General features: G+C 45.5%; 1 protein-coding gene across 1 annotated transcript in view; it reads right to left on the reverse strand.

Moving 5' to 3' along the window:
* TENM4 (teneurin transmembrane protein 4) overlaps positions 1 to 16553 on the reverse strand; it is a 787121-nt gene that overhangs the window by 17884 nt on the left and 752684 nt on the right. Inside the window, exons 29-31 of the mRNA XM_025357209.1 lie at positions 11040 to 11212; positions 5210 to 5445; positions 757 to 1053 (exon numbers count right to left, since the gene is read on the reverse strand). Of these exons, the coding sequence (XP_025212994.1) occupies positions 757 to 1053; positions 5210 to 5445; positions 11040 to 11212 (706 nt within the window). The remainder of the gene's footprint in view (positions 1 to 756; positions 1054 to 5209; positions 5446 to 11039; positions 11213 to 16553) is intronic.

Here is a 16553-nt window from a genome sequence, read left to right on the forward strand (position 1 = left end):
ATGTTGAATGACCTCCAAGGTCTCTCTCTTAGTACTAGCACAGAACGTCACTTTTGGGGATACTCACCCAGTGTGTAGAGGAGACTCACCTCAGAGCAAGCACAGTGTAGGCCCTGGATGGGTCACCAGGGTCAGGAAACAAAGCAGGGATCTGGATACCAGAACTGGGGCATGCAGTGCACTTGTTCTCAGGAAAAGATCAGCAGATAATAGGCCTAAAGGCTTTATGCTGAAAAGCTACCATTTTCTCCTATTTGAGACCAACTTTTGATTTTAGGTCATTTCTGATTCCTACCCCTGGGATGAAATGAGTTCTGACCCTATAGCAGAATAGACTTACTAAGGCCATGTCCAGCACTTGAAGCTCAGTGCCTCCTGCCTAAGTACTGATCCCTAGGCTTCTGCCTAGTTCTCCACAACTGGATTGTACCACACGCCCTAGACCTGGGAGCAGACCCTTGGCCTGGGTCTGAACCGTGAGTCCTGCTCTGCAAGTCCAGTGAGTGTTTGGGCCTCTACTCTATCAGGCAGGTCTTTCATGTTCTCCTGCCCTAGGACCGCCACCTGCCATGCCATCTCCATGATCCATCTAGATGCCTCTTGGGACCCCCTGCCCTCTGTGGCAGATTTTCCTGAACATTTCCTTTCAGAGACATGGGTCAGATATAGCCCACTGAGGCCACCAGGCTGGGCTTGGCCATGAACGATTGGCCTTCTGCATGGCAAGGCCAGTGATGCAGGGAGACAGACACCTGCCTTCTCTAAGTACGTGTAGCTCCATGTTTTCCCATCAGCGAAGATCCTGGATATGATGCGGCCCGCCTGGTCGTATTCCATTCTTTCGGACATGATGCCTCTCTGGATGCCAGCAATGTGACCCCCAGGGGAGTATGTCACGTTGACACCATTCAGCCTGCTGCTGGGTGACCAGAGGCTGGGCCGCCCCGCCTGATCGTACAGAATCCGAAGGGTGAACTTGCGGTGGTCATCATAGATCTTCTCTGTGCGTGTTACACGGTCAAAATCCAGAGACAGGAGATTTCGGTTGTGAACCTGGAGAAAGATTGGAATGAGAGAGAACATTAATCTGGACCATGAGAACTTTGGTCTGATGGTCCACGTGGCTCTCAGCTCTACTGGGAAGATCTTGAGTACAGGAGGCAGCACAGGTCCCGCGCAGCAACAGACATGGGTTTGAATCCTGGCTCTGTCATTCGTCAGCTCTGTGAAGTTTCCTCACCTGTAAAATGGGGACAATAATGCCAATTGCACAGGGCTGTTGTGAGGATGAAGACGATGCCTATGTTGCGAAATCAGTAGCTGTGACCAAAGAGGATCTGCATGTTTTCTAATGCGATTCTTCTAATGAGGACACATTTTAAAAGGCAGATCCTTCTTGACTCCCTGCTGAAAAGGGACCTACCAAGTGAGCCCAGCAAATAAACTGACCCGTCTGCTCCACACCAGACACCGAGGACACCAAAGCTCAGGGAGGTGAACGGATTCACCCTGGATCTCGTGGCTGGTGAGTGACGGAGTCTGGACTTGACTCTCACCCGTACAACGTGCCACCAAATACTCAGTGGTCCTCTGAGCAATTCTTGGCCTTCTGGGGGCTCTGGACTTCCCAGCCCCTCTGGGGTGTCTCCTGCCTTGCCACGACAATCAGGGCTTCTTGATTGCCAGAGTCAGTACCTGACATCTTCCCCGAGGTGCTGGGAGGCGGTGAGCGTTTGTCACTGGGGTGGTTCTTTTGGCTGTGGGCCGAATGGGGACACAGTCCTGGCTTTGAGGCACTTTGCTCCTGCCTTCAGGATCGGGAGTGCTTTGTATAAACTCCACCTGGGCTGCTAGGTCAGCACACACTTCAATTTCCTTTCAGAGTCAGAAGGACAGGGCTCCTACAGACATAGTGGTAAGTCAGGGTTTTTATATTTTAATAAAGAAATATACTTCAGGGGCCTGTTTCTGTATTTGGATTTGCCCTGTAGGCATTGGTGGTCCCTGAAACATTGCCAGGTATTCTGGAGCGAAAATACCGGTTCCCGCTAATTGGTGTCTGGCCTTATGGGACATTTGGGCACATTTTCTGTCTCTTCCACTAGTCATTGCTTAAGGTTGACAAGTAGTAAAGAAGACCCAAGAGGAAAGCAGATAATTAGGTCACGTGATGCAAAATGGCATGTGTGGACCAAGGCAATGAAAGGCCCTCTGGATCCCTGTGTGGTTAAAAAAATTGGGTCCAGGTCTAGGAATGAAGACCAGGATTCTAGCTGCAACTTTGTGACCAACTTTTCTATCAACCTTGGGCAAGTGCCATCCCCTCTCCGAGTCTCAGTTTCTTACTCTGTATAACAACAGTTGTTGTGAAGGTTGAAGAAACTTAGTAAATCAGTGGAGTGTTAAGCACATGGAAGGTACTGAATAAATGGTTGGAATTATTTCCATTAAATGACAGCAAATGATCCTGGTCATATCCCAGGAAGGAGAGACGTGTGTGTCTCCCCCTTCTCCCATACAAATCCTAAGGCCTTGAAAATAAAGATTTATAATGACGATGCTGACTTTAGCTGTGAATGACCTGGTTATAATAAGGTTACCTTCCCTGGGGTAATCAGACACACTTGCAGATGCAGAAACTGTGTGGCAGATGATTCCCACGAAAACTCAGAGGCGTTGGAGGCTGAAGCTGTGTTATTCTCAGAGAGGGCACAGGAAGATACGGGGGCTGTGCCACCAACAATGACAGAGGCCTTTTTAAAGTATCTTTTGGAAGGTCCGCCTATGACTCCCCTCAGGGTGGTACCACTGAGCCAGCTGCCCCGCTTTATCCCTGGAGGATCTCTAGTGAAGGAGAGCTGTACCTTTTTTGGCAAAATTAATAAAATTAAACAGCTCACTGGGGAGCCGCCTAATGCGTTCTGTGCTCGGCAGGGGCGGCAGTGAGATTATTTCACCTCTTTATTAAAAAAGTTCCCAGTTGTATAAAAAATGAGCTCCATTATGGGGAGGCACACCCAGCTAACATTCTAATGCCACCTGCCACCACTGTGGGTGGCCATTTATTTGGGAGGACATGTGGATGTGGCCACCTGACTACAGCACCATCAATCTCAGGTTGGGAGAGGGACCAGTTAAAGCCTAGGAAACTTTTGGTCCAGTTCACACAGCAGAGAGGAAATCCTAATCATGCTACTCGCTGCCATTTATTGAGCACCTGGAGTCTATTGGCACTGGGCTAGGTGCGTTGAGTGTATTATCTTGTTTCTGCAGAGGCACCTGAGGCTCAGAGGAGCTGCTCAAGGCTCCACACGGCACAGGCGGGAATCAAACCCAGGTCAAACTTCCCACTGAGGACACTGCCTCAGAGGCGCATGCAGGAGTCTCTGCAAATTCAGACGGGCTCAGTGAGGCCGCAGAGAACAAAGAAAGCTAGGCCTTCCTCAGAGAGCTACTGCAAAGCTGTTTCCCACAGTAGGTAGTTGCTAGAGCTCTTGGCTGTTGAGGGAACAAATGAAGCCTGGTTTTGCCAGTTGTGTGATATTGGATAAGTCACTTAATGTTTCTGTAGCTGCTGTGGGCCTATTTTTCTAGTTTTTTTTTTTTTTTTTTTTTTTGAGAAAGAGTCTTGCTTTGTTGCCCAGGCTGGAGTGCAGTGGTACGATCTCAGCTCACTGCAACCTCCGCCTCCTAGGTTCAAGCAATTCTCCTGCCTCAGCCTCCTGAGTAGCTGGGATTACTGGTGTCCATCACCATGCCCGGCTAATTTTTTGTATTTTTAGTAGAGATGGAGTTTCACCATGTTGGCCAGGCTGGTCTCGAACTCCTGACCTCAAACAATCTGCTCGCCTCAGCCTCCCAAAGTGCTGGGATTACAGGCATGAGCTGCTGTGCCTGGCCTATTTTCTAGTCTTTACCAACACCTCGCTATGAGACTCTGGAAAAATCGTTTACCCTCTCTGGATCTCGGTTGTCTCATGTATAAAAGAGGGGCTTCAATGAACTTTCTTTGCTGAAGGGCAGGGGACTTAAGAGAGTCTGAGCTGTGTTGCTCTGAGGACACTTCTGGAATGTTAGGAACATGTAGCTCAGTTCTGTAGTTAGTTTCAGGTCAGCAGGTATCTCTTGAGCACCCGTGGCCTGCAAGGTGCTATGCTGAAAGCCACGGCTAGTTCATTAACTTTCCCTCTGTTCATCACCTGCCTTTCTCAAGGTGGTGGAAAAAGAAGCTGGGCACTCAGGCCCTGGCAGAGGCTGTATTCTACGGAAACATGGGATGTGAGGCAGACAAGGAGCTGGCTCAGGGCATCCACATATTCAAAAGCACTCTGAATATAAGACCATGATGCCAGCCCCAGCAGTGATGGCTCAGGTGAGGTCATTTTGGAGAATGTAGCTTAGGTTCTAAGTAGCTGAACTGAATTTTGGGACATGTTAGCAATAGTAATAGCAATAATGGTAATAAATAATAGCAATAACAATAAGACTAGCTATTATTGACCACTTGCTATGAGCCAGACTCTAAGACGTTTAATATATTACTTTTTTTTTTTTTTTTTTTTTTGAGACAGAGTCTCGCTTTGTTGCCCAGGCTGGAGTGCAGTGGTGTGATCTTGGCTCACTGCAAGCTCCGCCTCCTGGGTTCACACCATTCTCCTGCCTCAGCCTCCCGAGTAGCTGGGACTACAGGCGCCCACCACCACGCCCAGCTGATTTTTTTGTATTTTTAGTAGAGACGGGGTTTCACCATGTTAGCCAGGATGGTCTCGATCTCCTGACCTCGTGACCTGCCTGCCTCAGCCTCCCAAAGTGGTGGGATTACAGGCGTGAGCCACCACGCCTGGCTTTTTATATATTATTACTTCTAATCCTTGTAGCAACTTGTAAAATTGGTCTTGTCCTTCCCACTTTATAGATGATGAAATTGAGGCTCTAAGACTAGTGATCTGTCCAAGCTCACTCAGGGAATAATATAAGCTGGAAATTCAACTCAGACCCATCTACCACCAAAGCCAGTAGTCTTTCTACAAGTCAAAACTAAAAAGACATACAAGGGTCTCTGATCACACATGGTTCCCTGCTTTAGTTTCCCCCTTTTGCAGATGAGTAAACTGAGGTCCCAGGGAATTTCCAGAACAGGGACCAGTTCTCCAGATTCACCCTTCTCCTTTCCCCTCAGGACACAGCCACCTCCAGAGGCCTCGCTCACCCGCAGCCGGCGCCCGAAGACAGTGACCTGGCCCCGAGCCTGCTCCTTGCGCTGCCGCCACTCCACCAGGTTGAGGCCGTTGTCAATGGGCAGTGTGACATTCCTCTTGCCCACGGTGGGGTTGACAGTGCCAGCCAGCAAGTGGGGCTCGGTCTGCAGTGCCACCTCCATGCCGTTGGCCAGCAGCAGCCGCAGGGAGCCGTCGGCCCCAATGTAGTAGCTGTTCCGGACTTGGTCTGCAGGAGAGGACAGGCACAGACTGCTCAGAAGGATCGAAGAGGGAGGGAGGTGTGAGGACAGCAGAGGCAGTGGAGGGGACTTTAAAGGATGCTTTTCTTAACTGTAAAAGCAATATATCATCACTGAAGAAAACGAGGAAAATACATGGAGAAGACCATGCAGAATCTCAATATCCAAAGAAAACCATTGTAAATATTTTGTATATTTGTAGATTTTCGGATATTTCCAAATGCCCTTGCAGTTTAAAATAGGTAAGAGTTTTAAAACAGTTACAGAGTTTTTCACTGATCATTGTATTATATCATGTTCCTGAATATTTTTTCATAAACATTTTTCTTAGTGACCATATAATATCCCACTGTATGAAAATAAGTTATTTAAGCAAGCCTCAAATAGATATTCAGTTTGATTCCAGTTTTTCAGAATTATAAGTACCACTGTATATATTTAGTTTAAACATCATTCTAAGTGAAATAGAAGTCAGATGTAAAAGGCTACATATTGTCTGACTCCACTTACACGAAATGTCCAGAATAGGCAAAACTCTCTAGAGACAGTGGTTGCCAAAGGCTGAGGGGCAAGAGGGAATGTGGAGCAGCTGCTAATGGGTATGGGATTTCTCTTTGGGGTGATAAACATGTTCCAGCATTGGATCATAGCGATGATCGCACAGCTTTATAAATTGTATGTTTTTAAAGAGTAAATTTCATGCTATGTGAATTATACCTCAAAAATACTTTTCAGATAAATCAATATCCAATATCTTCATTTTAGATTTTCAAATCAAAATAGATTCCTAAAAGTAGGATTACTAGAGCAAAGGGTTGAATTTTTTTTTTTTTTTTTTTTCTGGAGACAGGGTCTTGCTCTGTTGCCCAGGCTATAGTGCAGTAGTACAATGTGATCATAGCTCACTGTAACCTCATACTCCTGGGTCCAAGCAGTCCTCCAACCTCAGCCTCCCAAGTAGCTAGGACTATAGGCATGCATCACCACACGTGGCTAATTTTTAAAATATTTTGTAGAGACTAGGTTTCAATATTTGACCAGGCAGGCCTTGAACTCCTGGGCTGAAGCAATCCTTCCACCTTAGCCTCCAAAAGCATTGGGATTGTAAGTGTGAGCCACCATACCTGGCAGGTTGAACAGTTTTAAGGCTCTTGATACACTCTAAGGTAACAATGTTCTTTATAACAAGGTGAAAAATATAACTCTGACACTTAAACCACTGACAGAATGCCAAAACAAAAACAAAAACAAAAACATAAACACGTTTTAAATCATTGTCACGGGCATATGACCATGATTTAAGCATAGAAATGATTTGAAATTTTAAATTTGATTTAAAACATTTTAACTTAGATTTTTAACTAAATGAAACTTCTGTTGAAAGAAGTAGATTTCAGCTGTAAAATGCACATAGAGTTGCTTTCTATAGATGAAAATACTGTCTCTGGGTTTGTGCTGCACTCTCCTGTCTCTGGCCCTTCCCTGGCTGTTTCCTCTGCACTGCCCCCCTCTTCAGTAAGTGCTGGCTTAAGACTCCCTCCAGGCTCTGCTAAAATGTCATCTCTTTCCAGAAGCTTCCCCTCTTCCACTGGCCAGAATACATGACTCCCTGTCCTGTACACCCCTCAGCCTCTCTATGGGCCTCCTCAGTGGTCTCGCAGCTGAGGGGTGTGGGAGTCACTGCTCCGTTAATGAACAAATTCTCCAATATTTGAGTGCGTGCTGTGAAAGGCACTATGGCACAAAGATTAAGAGCTTGGCTTTGGAGCCAGGCTACTTCGGCTCAGGTTCCAGCTCTGTGGCTGCCTTGCTGTAAGACCTTGGCCAAATTCTTAACCTTTCATGCCTCTGGTACTTCATCACTACACTGGGACAATAATCGTACCCTGCCTTGCAGGATGCTCTGAGGATTGAGTGAGATCATGAATATGAAGAGCTGAGAACTGTACTTGGCATATAGTGTTATGTAAATGTTAGCTGTCACTGGTTTTATGTGCCTGGCACTGTGCTAGTCACTGTCATGTGTGTCTCTTGTCTCTCCTCTATCTCCACCATCCCATCTCTCTCTCTCTCTCTCTCTCTCTCACACACACACACACACACACACACACACACACACACACATCATGGTGAACTTCTCTAGTGCTGAACATGGTCCTGGATATAGGGCCCCTTGTCTTTAGATTGGCAGTTAAGAGAATAGGTTCTATAAAGCCTGTTTGTCTGGGTCCAAACACCCGATTAGGTGTGTGACTGCGGCAAGCTACTTAACCTCTGAGTGCCTCTCACTGCCTTCATTCAGAAAACAGAGACAACAATACTTACCTCCTAGGCATATGAGGTACTATATGAGGTACCTTATGAGGTACTGCTTAATGTAAAATGCTGAAAATATGCTTTGCAGTTAATGAGTGCTCCAAAAATGTTAGCTATCATCACTGTTAGGATTATATGTGCTCAGTAAATCTTTGCTGGACGAAACTAGTTATGTTCCAGGCTATGTCAAGCACTAAAGACACTTATTAAGCAATGGTTTTCATGGGAAACCCTCACTGAATCTTTCCCGCTAGAATGGCATCAAATAGGCACCCCTCTCTCTCACTCCCTCCTCTCTCCATCTTTCTCTATCACACATGCAAAATTCTAAAATCTGCCTCACACTTGCTATGCATTATTCACTGACAATCTATATTTTTCTGCCTTTGAACAGTGAAAAAGCCTGTGTCAATTTATCCTTTAAAGCTGCGCCTTGCTGAATCCACATATGTCCATTAATGGTGACTTGGAGGGAACAGCATCTGTAGAGGCCCATCTCAGATGATCCCATTTAATGTGGGCTGTGACTTCCCAAGGCCGCTGCTCATTAGCAGCTAGTTCTTATTACTTCCCACAGTTTAAACAGAAGATGAAACCGAAAGAACTTTCACAAAGACTCTAGTGAGGCAGCTGCAAAACTGAGCATCTGAGCCTGGTACTCAAGAAGGAAAGAGCTTGGCAGAGCTACCAAAGAGGAAAAACAGGTACCATGTTTCCTGGATTCCAAGAAGTGCTTTTTCTTTTCACATTTTAATGTTTTTTGAAGTTGGAATGTGTCCATGTATGCCTTTTGAGCAGTGTGACTTTTTTCCCTCTGCCTAAAAAGTTGTTATTAAATTGATGGTACATTTTAAAACTGAGGAATGTGGCACTTTCAAATTTTAAAAAGTTGCCCAAATATAAGAAAGCCCACATGAACCTTTGAGAAAAATACTCACAGCCCGTTTAGCAGTATGGAATGGATGGATAATTCTTAATCACAGGGAAGAAGACAGGCCTGAAGGACAAGACATCTGAGTAACTGATGGTCCTGCAGTCCTTGGTCAGGCAAGATCTTGGCTGCCTCAGAAGTTGTACCTTTGCTTGGCAATCATCCAGTCAGAGCAGAAATGCCTGGGGTCTGTCCCAACCCACTTGTGACATTATGATTATATATTCATGGTTCCCAGCTCATAACTCCTATACCCCTTGTTATAGTCTTTTGTTCTAATGTTGAGGCACTTCAGACTCAAAAGCAGACCTTACGAAACAATCTCTGCCTCTCTCTCTGACCTTCTCCTGCCCTCCTCTCCAAGGCAGGACTCGAATCTGACTGTGGGTCATGAGACCTACATTTCAGAGGTGATCCTGCTGCATACCCTGGAGGAAGGAATGAGTGCTGCACAGAGAGGCCAAGAAGAATCCGAAGAGACGGGCCTTGCTGGGTTTAGATCTTACCATTTTTGTCCAATCACATTTCTACATGGTTGTCAACCATGCCTTTCCAATGAAGCCTCCGTAAAAGGCCCAAGAAGACAGGGTTTGGGGAACTGAACATATGGAGGTCCATGGAGGGGTGAGGGTGATGTACCTGGGGAGGGTGTGAAAGCTCCATGCCTCTTACCCTACATCTTGGCATACACATCTCTTCATCTATATCCTTTATGATCAACTGGTAAATATAAGTATTTCTCTAGTTCTGTGAGCTGTTCCAGTAAGTTAACTACACCCAAAGAAGCAGTCAAGGAAACCTCAACTAGAATCCAGTCAGATAGAAGTTCCAGAGGCCCAGATTCGTGACTGGTATCTGAAGTATGGTGGATGGCGGGACAGTTTTGGGGACTGAGCCCTCAATCTGAGGGATGTGAGGCTATCTCCAGGTAGATAGTGCTGGAATTGAGTTGGGGGACACCCAACTGGTGTCCACTGCAGAGCTGATTCCTTGCTTGATGGTGAGGAGAACCCCACCTCTGCCTATATTTGGTCACAGAAGTCTTCTGTTGATGACTATTGTGTGAGAACAAATGAAAACACTGAGTTTTCCTCAAAAACCACGGTTAAAGGTGCTTTGTGAGGAAGAAATTCCAGTGTGTGGTTTCTCTTTCTTTGAGAACTTTTATTGTTCTTGGAGCTCTTTGAAAGGCAAAGGACTAAATTTGGGAATAAAAGTGGTTGTAAGAATATACATTTATTTTCTTATGGTAAGTTAAGCTGCTTGCTAATTAATTAATGAATCTAATAGAATTGCTTATCGAGTAATACTATGTGCTTGGCTCATGCTAGTCACTACATTGTCTAAAGAGATCGACTGAGCAGCCCTGTGGGGCAGGTGTTAAAATTCAGCTCCATTTCCCAGCCCCAGAGACCAAGGCTCAGAGAAGAAGAGTGACTCCAGCCAGTTCACACAGGTGGGAACTGGCACCCACCCAGAACCCCTGCTCCTCTCACCGCTTCACCCCATTCCACACAGCTTCAGCTTGCTTTCTTTTTCTGGAGAAGAAACCAAGGGTCCGTTGGTGATGTGGTGGCAGAGTCAGAACTAGAACTTGGGCCTCTGACCCTTAGCCTGAGGCTCCTTTCACTGCTTCGTGTGAAAGTCTTTGGAAGTACAAAGAGCCATCCATAGAGCAGGAAAAAATCAGGCAGAGCTTTCCCTGGTGATGGCTTCTTTCTTTTCAAGTTTACTAAATCCCACAAAGCTGCAAGCCCACCTGGGTCACCACATCCCACGAGAACAATTGAGGCAGATAGTTAACAGCAAGATTTCATCCTTGTGAAATCTTTTTACTTGAAGCTAAAAGATCAACCCATAACAGGATGATGTGACAAATGCAGAGAAGGGTCTCTTTTCTATGAAATCCTAAAAGAGGCACAAACCTTCTCACGTGGGCTTCAGGAAGGACTTCTCCGTAATCACATCCCTTTCATAATTACGTGTAATTATTCTTGTCCTTTGTCCTCACCTACACCAGTGTGAGTGTGTCTGTTAATCTGGGAGTCACTAGGATGGCAGAATAGTGAGGTCGCCTGGATTAGCAGCTAATGAATTCACTGACCTTTGTTCTGATAACAGAATAGGACAATAAAATATTATTCTGAAGCTTCTGAGAGATAATTTACTTGACTCAGGCTGGTATATTTTGTAAATTAGGTGATAATACAGAGAGTTGCAATGCTTTCCTGTTCTTGGACAGCTCCAGCAGCAGCCTATTTCTTGTGCCATCCTCCTCCAAAGGGGTCTTCCCACCCCTCTGCCTTAAAGTTCCCTGGCCCCCACCTGACTTACCTTGCAGCAGTGTGTAGAAGGCACCTGAGGCAGACAGGTTGGTGGTTATGGTGACATCATCCTTGCTGGAGGTCTCTACCTGGACATGCACTGAACTGTCTGTATCACTTCGGAAACTGCTCACCTGGCCAGTAGGGAAGGTCACATTTGTCAGGCGGCCAAAGCTGTCATACCTGGAAACCAAGGGGTGGAACTGAGTTGTAGAAATATAATGGTGCTTTAGTTGGAACTTGGCATATTCTACCTCATGCCATGGTTTTGCTGTGCTCTGCTTTTCTTTCTGGCTGGATACATTCCCATGTCTCCCACATCTCTTGCATGGGACCTGGTACATAGATTTCAGGATGTGACTCCACCTGCTGACATCCAGCTGCAGGAAAATGACTGACCTCTCTGAGTCTCCCTTCCCTAACCCAGTGGGGATGACACCACTGACCAGCCTACTGCCCAGGAGTACAGCTATAAACTAGAATTCAATTGTGAAGGGGTGAGATGATGGTGGCCATAATGAGACAGCTGACCCAGAATTTTAGAAATGGGGGACTCCCCAGAAATGATGTAGTCAAGCTTGATGCCTGAATACCCTCTGCAAAACCCGCAAGAACTGGTTATACAGGTTTTTCCTGAAAAAACACTAGAAATGGGAGCTATTACCCAGGGGTTTCCTAGGTTTCTACACATCCTGGGAAAAGGGGGTTCTGAATTCAAACCAGGACTCAGGCTAGATAAATGGCCTCTTGCCTGTTGCAACCCTTTCCATCTAGATTTTACATCTGGCACTAAGCATTTTTGTATCTGCAACTCTTAGAACTCCATAGCTTTGCTCAGGTATGGTCTTTCTAAAGCATCATAATTGAATCTTAATTCTCTTTACTATTCTCCTGATAATAATAAAAGAAATACCTACCATCGTTGAACACCTCCAATATACGAGGCATGGTGCTGGTGGCTTTTCATGCATTTTCATGTAATCCTCATTTAATACACTTTTCATGTAATCCTCATTTAATCCTAGTCTAAAAGGTATGTATTATCTCCTTTTTGGAGGATCAGAAATTGAGGCTTGGAAAAGTGAAGTCACCTGCTCAAGGTCACACAGCTAATTAAGTGTGGGTGGAATCAAAATTCAAACTCAGATCTATGTGCTTCCAAACTGCCACCTGCCTCTGTGTCTTCAATGAACATTTCTGTACCATCCATTTGCAAGTATTCATCACATGTGCTCCTCCCTGGCAGGAGTGGGCTATTAACATTTTAATTATTGTTTTTAATTAGAGGAGGCTGAAGTGTAAAATGGCAGGCTTAAATAGCCTTTTTGCACTTGTGTGTGAATAGGGACATAGTTCTTCCTCTACATGGCAATATTCCTGACTGACTTCCTGGACATGGTTGCCCCTGTGTACTTCGGGTCTCCCTACTGGCTTTTTTTTTTTTTTTTTTAACTGTTTTGTTTTTACTTCTGGGGTAAAGCTGACCCCCAGGTTCCTGTGAGGGTTTTCACAATGGGGCAATGAAAGTTCAGAGAGTTCAGCTCTGTCCAGGCTCTTTCTTCAGCTGGGCCTGGCTTCTTGCTGAGATTCCTGGGTCTGCAGCTCCTATGGTATCATAGGTGGGTGGTAATGGTATCATTGGTGGGTGAGATTAGGCAGGTCTTTGCTCAGGAATTCTCTGCCCAAGGTCAGACTTGGGTGCTGCAGAACAGACTCTGCCATTTGCCAACTGTTTCCGTGCCTGTGCCTGGCCCAGATCACAGCACTCTACACTGAATCCAACAGTCCCTGGCACACTCTGCCACAGAGGAGGCATTGGTAGAGGTCTTCTGAACAAATCACCCCTGTTTTTGGCCTAAGACCAATTCTGGGGGAGGGGCCGGTGGCCTTTGGGGAAGTTGGACGCCTCTGGGGCTGGGGCCTTTTCAGGATGGCAGGCAGTGCTGTGGCCTCGACTACACTCCCTGGGCAGGGCTGCAGGCAAGGCTGTGGCTCTATCAGAGGCTCTCCTGTGGGTGGTTGGGGGCTTCAAAAACCCATGTCCTGCCATGATTTCTCCTTTCTCTTCCTTAGTACTGAGTCAGGTTCTTCCAGGAAAAGGTCAGTCTGGCCTAGGGGAGGCTGAAACCTGGACTGGATGGTCAAAGGGGTGCACTGCCCCACAGAGCTCAGTGAGCAGGAGTTCTGAGAGACGGCGGCCAAGAAGGAGGGTCTCTTGCGGTAAAGATCTGAGATGCATGTCCGAAGACTTCTCTCATGTGGAGACCCTCTCAGAGCTCTGCTGCTTTCAACACTGAGAGAGGCTGGGATTCTTTTTAACCATTTGTGGCCACTGGAAATTTGAATAGGAAGGAAACATACAAAAATATTGACAGTGGTTATCTCTGGGAGGTAGAATTACAGGTGATTTGAATTGCTTATTTACATATATTTCCATGATTTAAAAATAATAAACATGGATTATTTTCATAATCAGAAAGGTGTTGTGACAAGCCAGGTAAAACCACATGTGAGAGCTCATGAGCATGGCCATCTGGGGAGGCAGATGCCTTAAATTCCAGGCTGTGCAGAGACAGGACAGTCTCACTTATAGGGCAAGTTGAAGACAACAATTTCCAGAACTTTTCAGCAAAATATTACTGGGATACTCCAAGTTTTTTAGCTAAAAATCAAGACCCCCAAAACTGGTTTTGCCCTGGTCAACTTAACTGTATCTGTGATTCATGATTGAGCTGGATCCAGTCAGATCCTGAGTCATCTTTTAATCAACAGGAAGACTCATTTCAGTCCAGCAGTTTAATGGGATGGGATGCTGTTCTAGGCTGATTCTTTGAACACCTGTAATCCCTGTACATACTCTTTATTAAAATAAGACTATTCACTCGGACTGTCTACTTTCCTGACCTAACCGCATAAAAAAGATTTTATTATACCATGTAAGACACTGCAAAGGCAGCTGTGGAGTTTTACAGATAAGAATTGATAGATTGTTAATGGGGGTCAGATGTCACTTTGACACTACTTCTACCATGGCCTCGCTCAAATGCCACCTCCTAAAGCCCTCCCTGGTTTTTCCTGTTCCTTCTCCCAGTATATCCTGTGCACAGCTCTATCCTAGAATGCCTCCCCTGCACTGCAGTGTTGATGTACAAGTTGTCCCCCTCTTTGGATTGTGAGTGCTTGAGGTCAGAACAGGTCTGTGGAGTCTGTGGACTGACACCATCTGGGTTCTGCCACCTGCCAGCAGCGTGACCCTGGAGGACTGGCTCTCAGTGCATCTCTGCTTCACCAGCATTGGAACTGGCATAGAGAGGAAAGGCAGGGAATGCTGGCTGAACGAATCAGTGAGTGCAGGATTGGATGTGCAAGGCCTCTTTCCTGCTTTGTGGGAGAGGAGACACCATGATTCATTCACACATTCCCTCCTACAGGACTTGGCACAAGCTGGACACACAGTAGGTACATGATAAACACTTGCCGAATGCCAAAATATGGAAACAACAACTCGTACTAAATAACACTTTGGCAATCTCCCTGGGTATCTCCCCAGAGTTTTAGTCTTGAAGACAGAAAGAGGCTTTGTACAAAGGCAGACAACTGCAATTATTATTGAAGGTAGCTTGTAAGGCATAATTAAATTGAGCCTAAAGAAGATACAATGAAGAGGCCCCATGCCTTTAAGATCTGGTTTTCATTTTATATAAGATGGTCAAAAAACCCAGTAATTTCCACTCTTCACATTTTCCATTAGAAGGACTGAATGTCTTAATTAAATGAACATCAAATAGAGCAACCAATTTATAAAATTTCTTGTCTCCTCTTCATTCATTTTAGTACCTTCCAGAGCTTGGGAAATGACCTGGATCTCTTTGCTGCTTGATCGATACCTGTAATTATCCCACCAGAACTGTTCCTTCTGACTGTGGATGGGAAGAGGTAGGGTTGCCAGTCCGCTGGGCCCTGCACACCTTTGCCCTGTGAGCCACGTCTACAGAACCCTTTCTTCTCCACCACAGAGCTGCCACGACACAGTGCAGGGACCTGGAAGGAAGGGGCAGTTCTCTGAACTCTCTGGGCTCCAAGTGGCTGCCTCAAGTCCCGGCCCCATGATTGGGTGGCATCTGGACAATGGCTTAGTTACATTTGTTACAGCTTTCATTATGGGAACCCACAAAGTACTGGCAAATTTTCTTTCTTTCTCATCAAGAGGAATGAAGGGAATAGTTTTTAAAAAAGGTCTCTGGAGCCAGATGGTCTAGGCTTTGAATCCTGGCTCTACACTTGCCAGTAATGTGATCTAGAGGATGGGCACTTGGCTCTGTGTTCCTCCTAACCATCAAGTCTCCACTACAAATGATACAATTTCAGGCAGGCTGTATCATATAACCTCGGTGAGCCTCTATTTTCCCTTCTATAAATGGGGATAATAATCCTGTTTTATAGAGACACATGAAGATCAAAAGAGGTAACGTATTTAAAATGAAAGGGTAACTTCTTCCCAGGGCCCCCAGGACCCCAGGAGATTGCCCTCAGTGGAATGTCAACTCCCTGAGGGCAGGGACTTCATTTGGACCCTGCTGTATCCCCGTGGCATATAGCATGTGCTTCCTGATGGTCAATGAACGTTGGCTGAATGTTGGCTCCTTCCTGCCTTTCTTTCTGACTTCACCTGGAACGTCACTCCTCAGCAGGTCCTTCTTCTCCCTGTATCTGCTTCTGGTCCCCAAACATGCCAAAGTCAGTGCATGCTGGGGTGCTCATGCTTCCTGTTCCCTTTGCAGGAAGGCTCTTCCCTCCGGTGTTGGTATGGCTCGTTCCGGTCATCATTCATGTTTCAGATCAACTGTTATCACTTTAGTGAGGTCTTCCTTGACCACTGCTTCTAAGACAGATAAGTCCCCCAACATCTGTATCATATTTTCTTATTGACCTCACTATACTTATTTATTTGTTCTTTGTTGTCTGTCTCCTCCTAATATAAGCTCCATGAGGATAGGGACCTTGTCTGTATTCTTAGTGCCCAGAGGAGTACCCAGCATGTCGACAGTACTCAGTACATGTTTACTTAATGAATAAATATATAAGTAAATAACAGATATTATTGTTGATTCAAGACATGGACTGACAGCAACTAAGAACTTCGTTTGTTTTACCTTTCCTTGTCCAGCTGAGGTGGAGAAAGGTCACTAACATTCATGTGGTGTCTTTTAGGTACCAAGCACCATGCTCATCATCATCTTTTGATGTAGGCATTATTATTATCATCGTTTCACAAATGGTGAAGAGGAGGCTTAGAGAGGATAAGCAACTTGCCTAAGATCACACAGCTGGTAGAGGAATATAAATTCAAAGTCAGGTCTGTCTAATCTTAAAGAATGTGTTTTTTCCATCATGCTTCCTATAAAAATGGTACCATTTCAAATAAAAATCTTTGGGTTCATCACTGTGGTATAGAAAACACTGTTTTTGCAAGTCTCAAGTGGGTCAAGGAGACTGGCAGTATTTTTTTTTTCAGGAGGCTTTG

The sequence above is a fragment of the Theropithecus gelada genome, chromosome 14 (genome assembly GCF_003255815.1).
Source record: "Theropithecus gelada isolate Dixy chromosome 14, Tgel_1.0, whole genome shotgun sequence".
Taxonomy (NCBI): domain Eukaryota; kingdom Metazoa; phylum Chordata; class Mammalia; order Primates; family Cercopithecidae; genus Theropithecus; species Theropithecus gelada.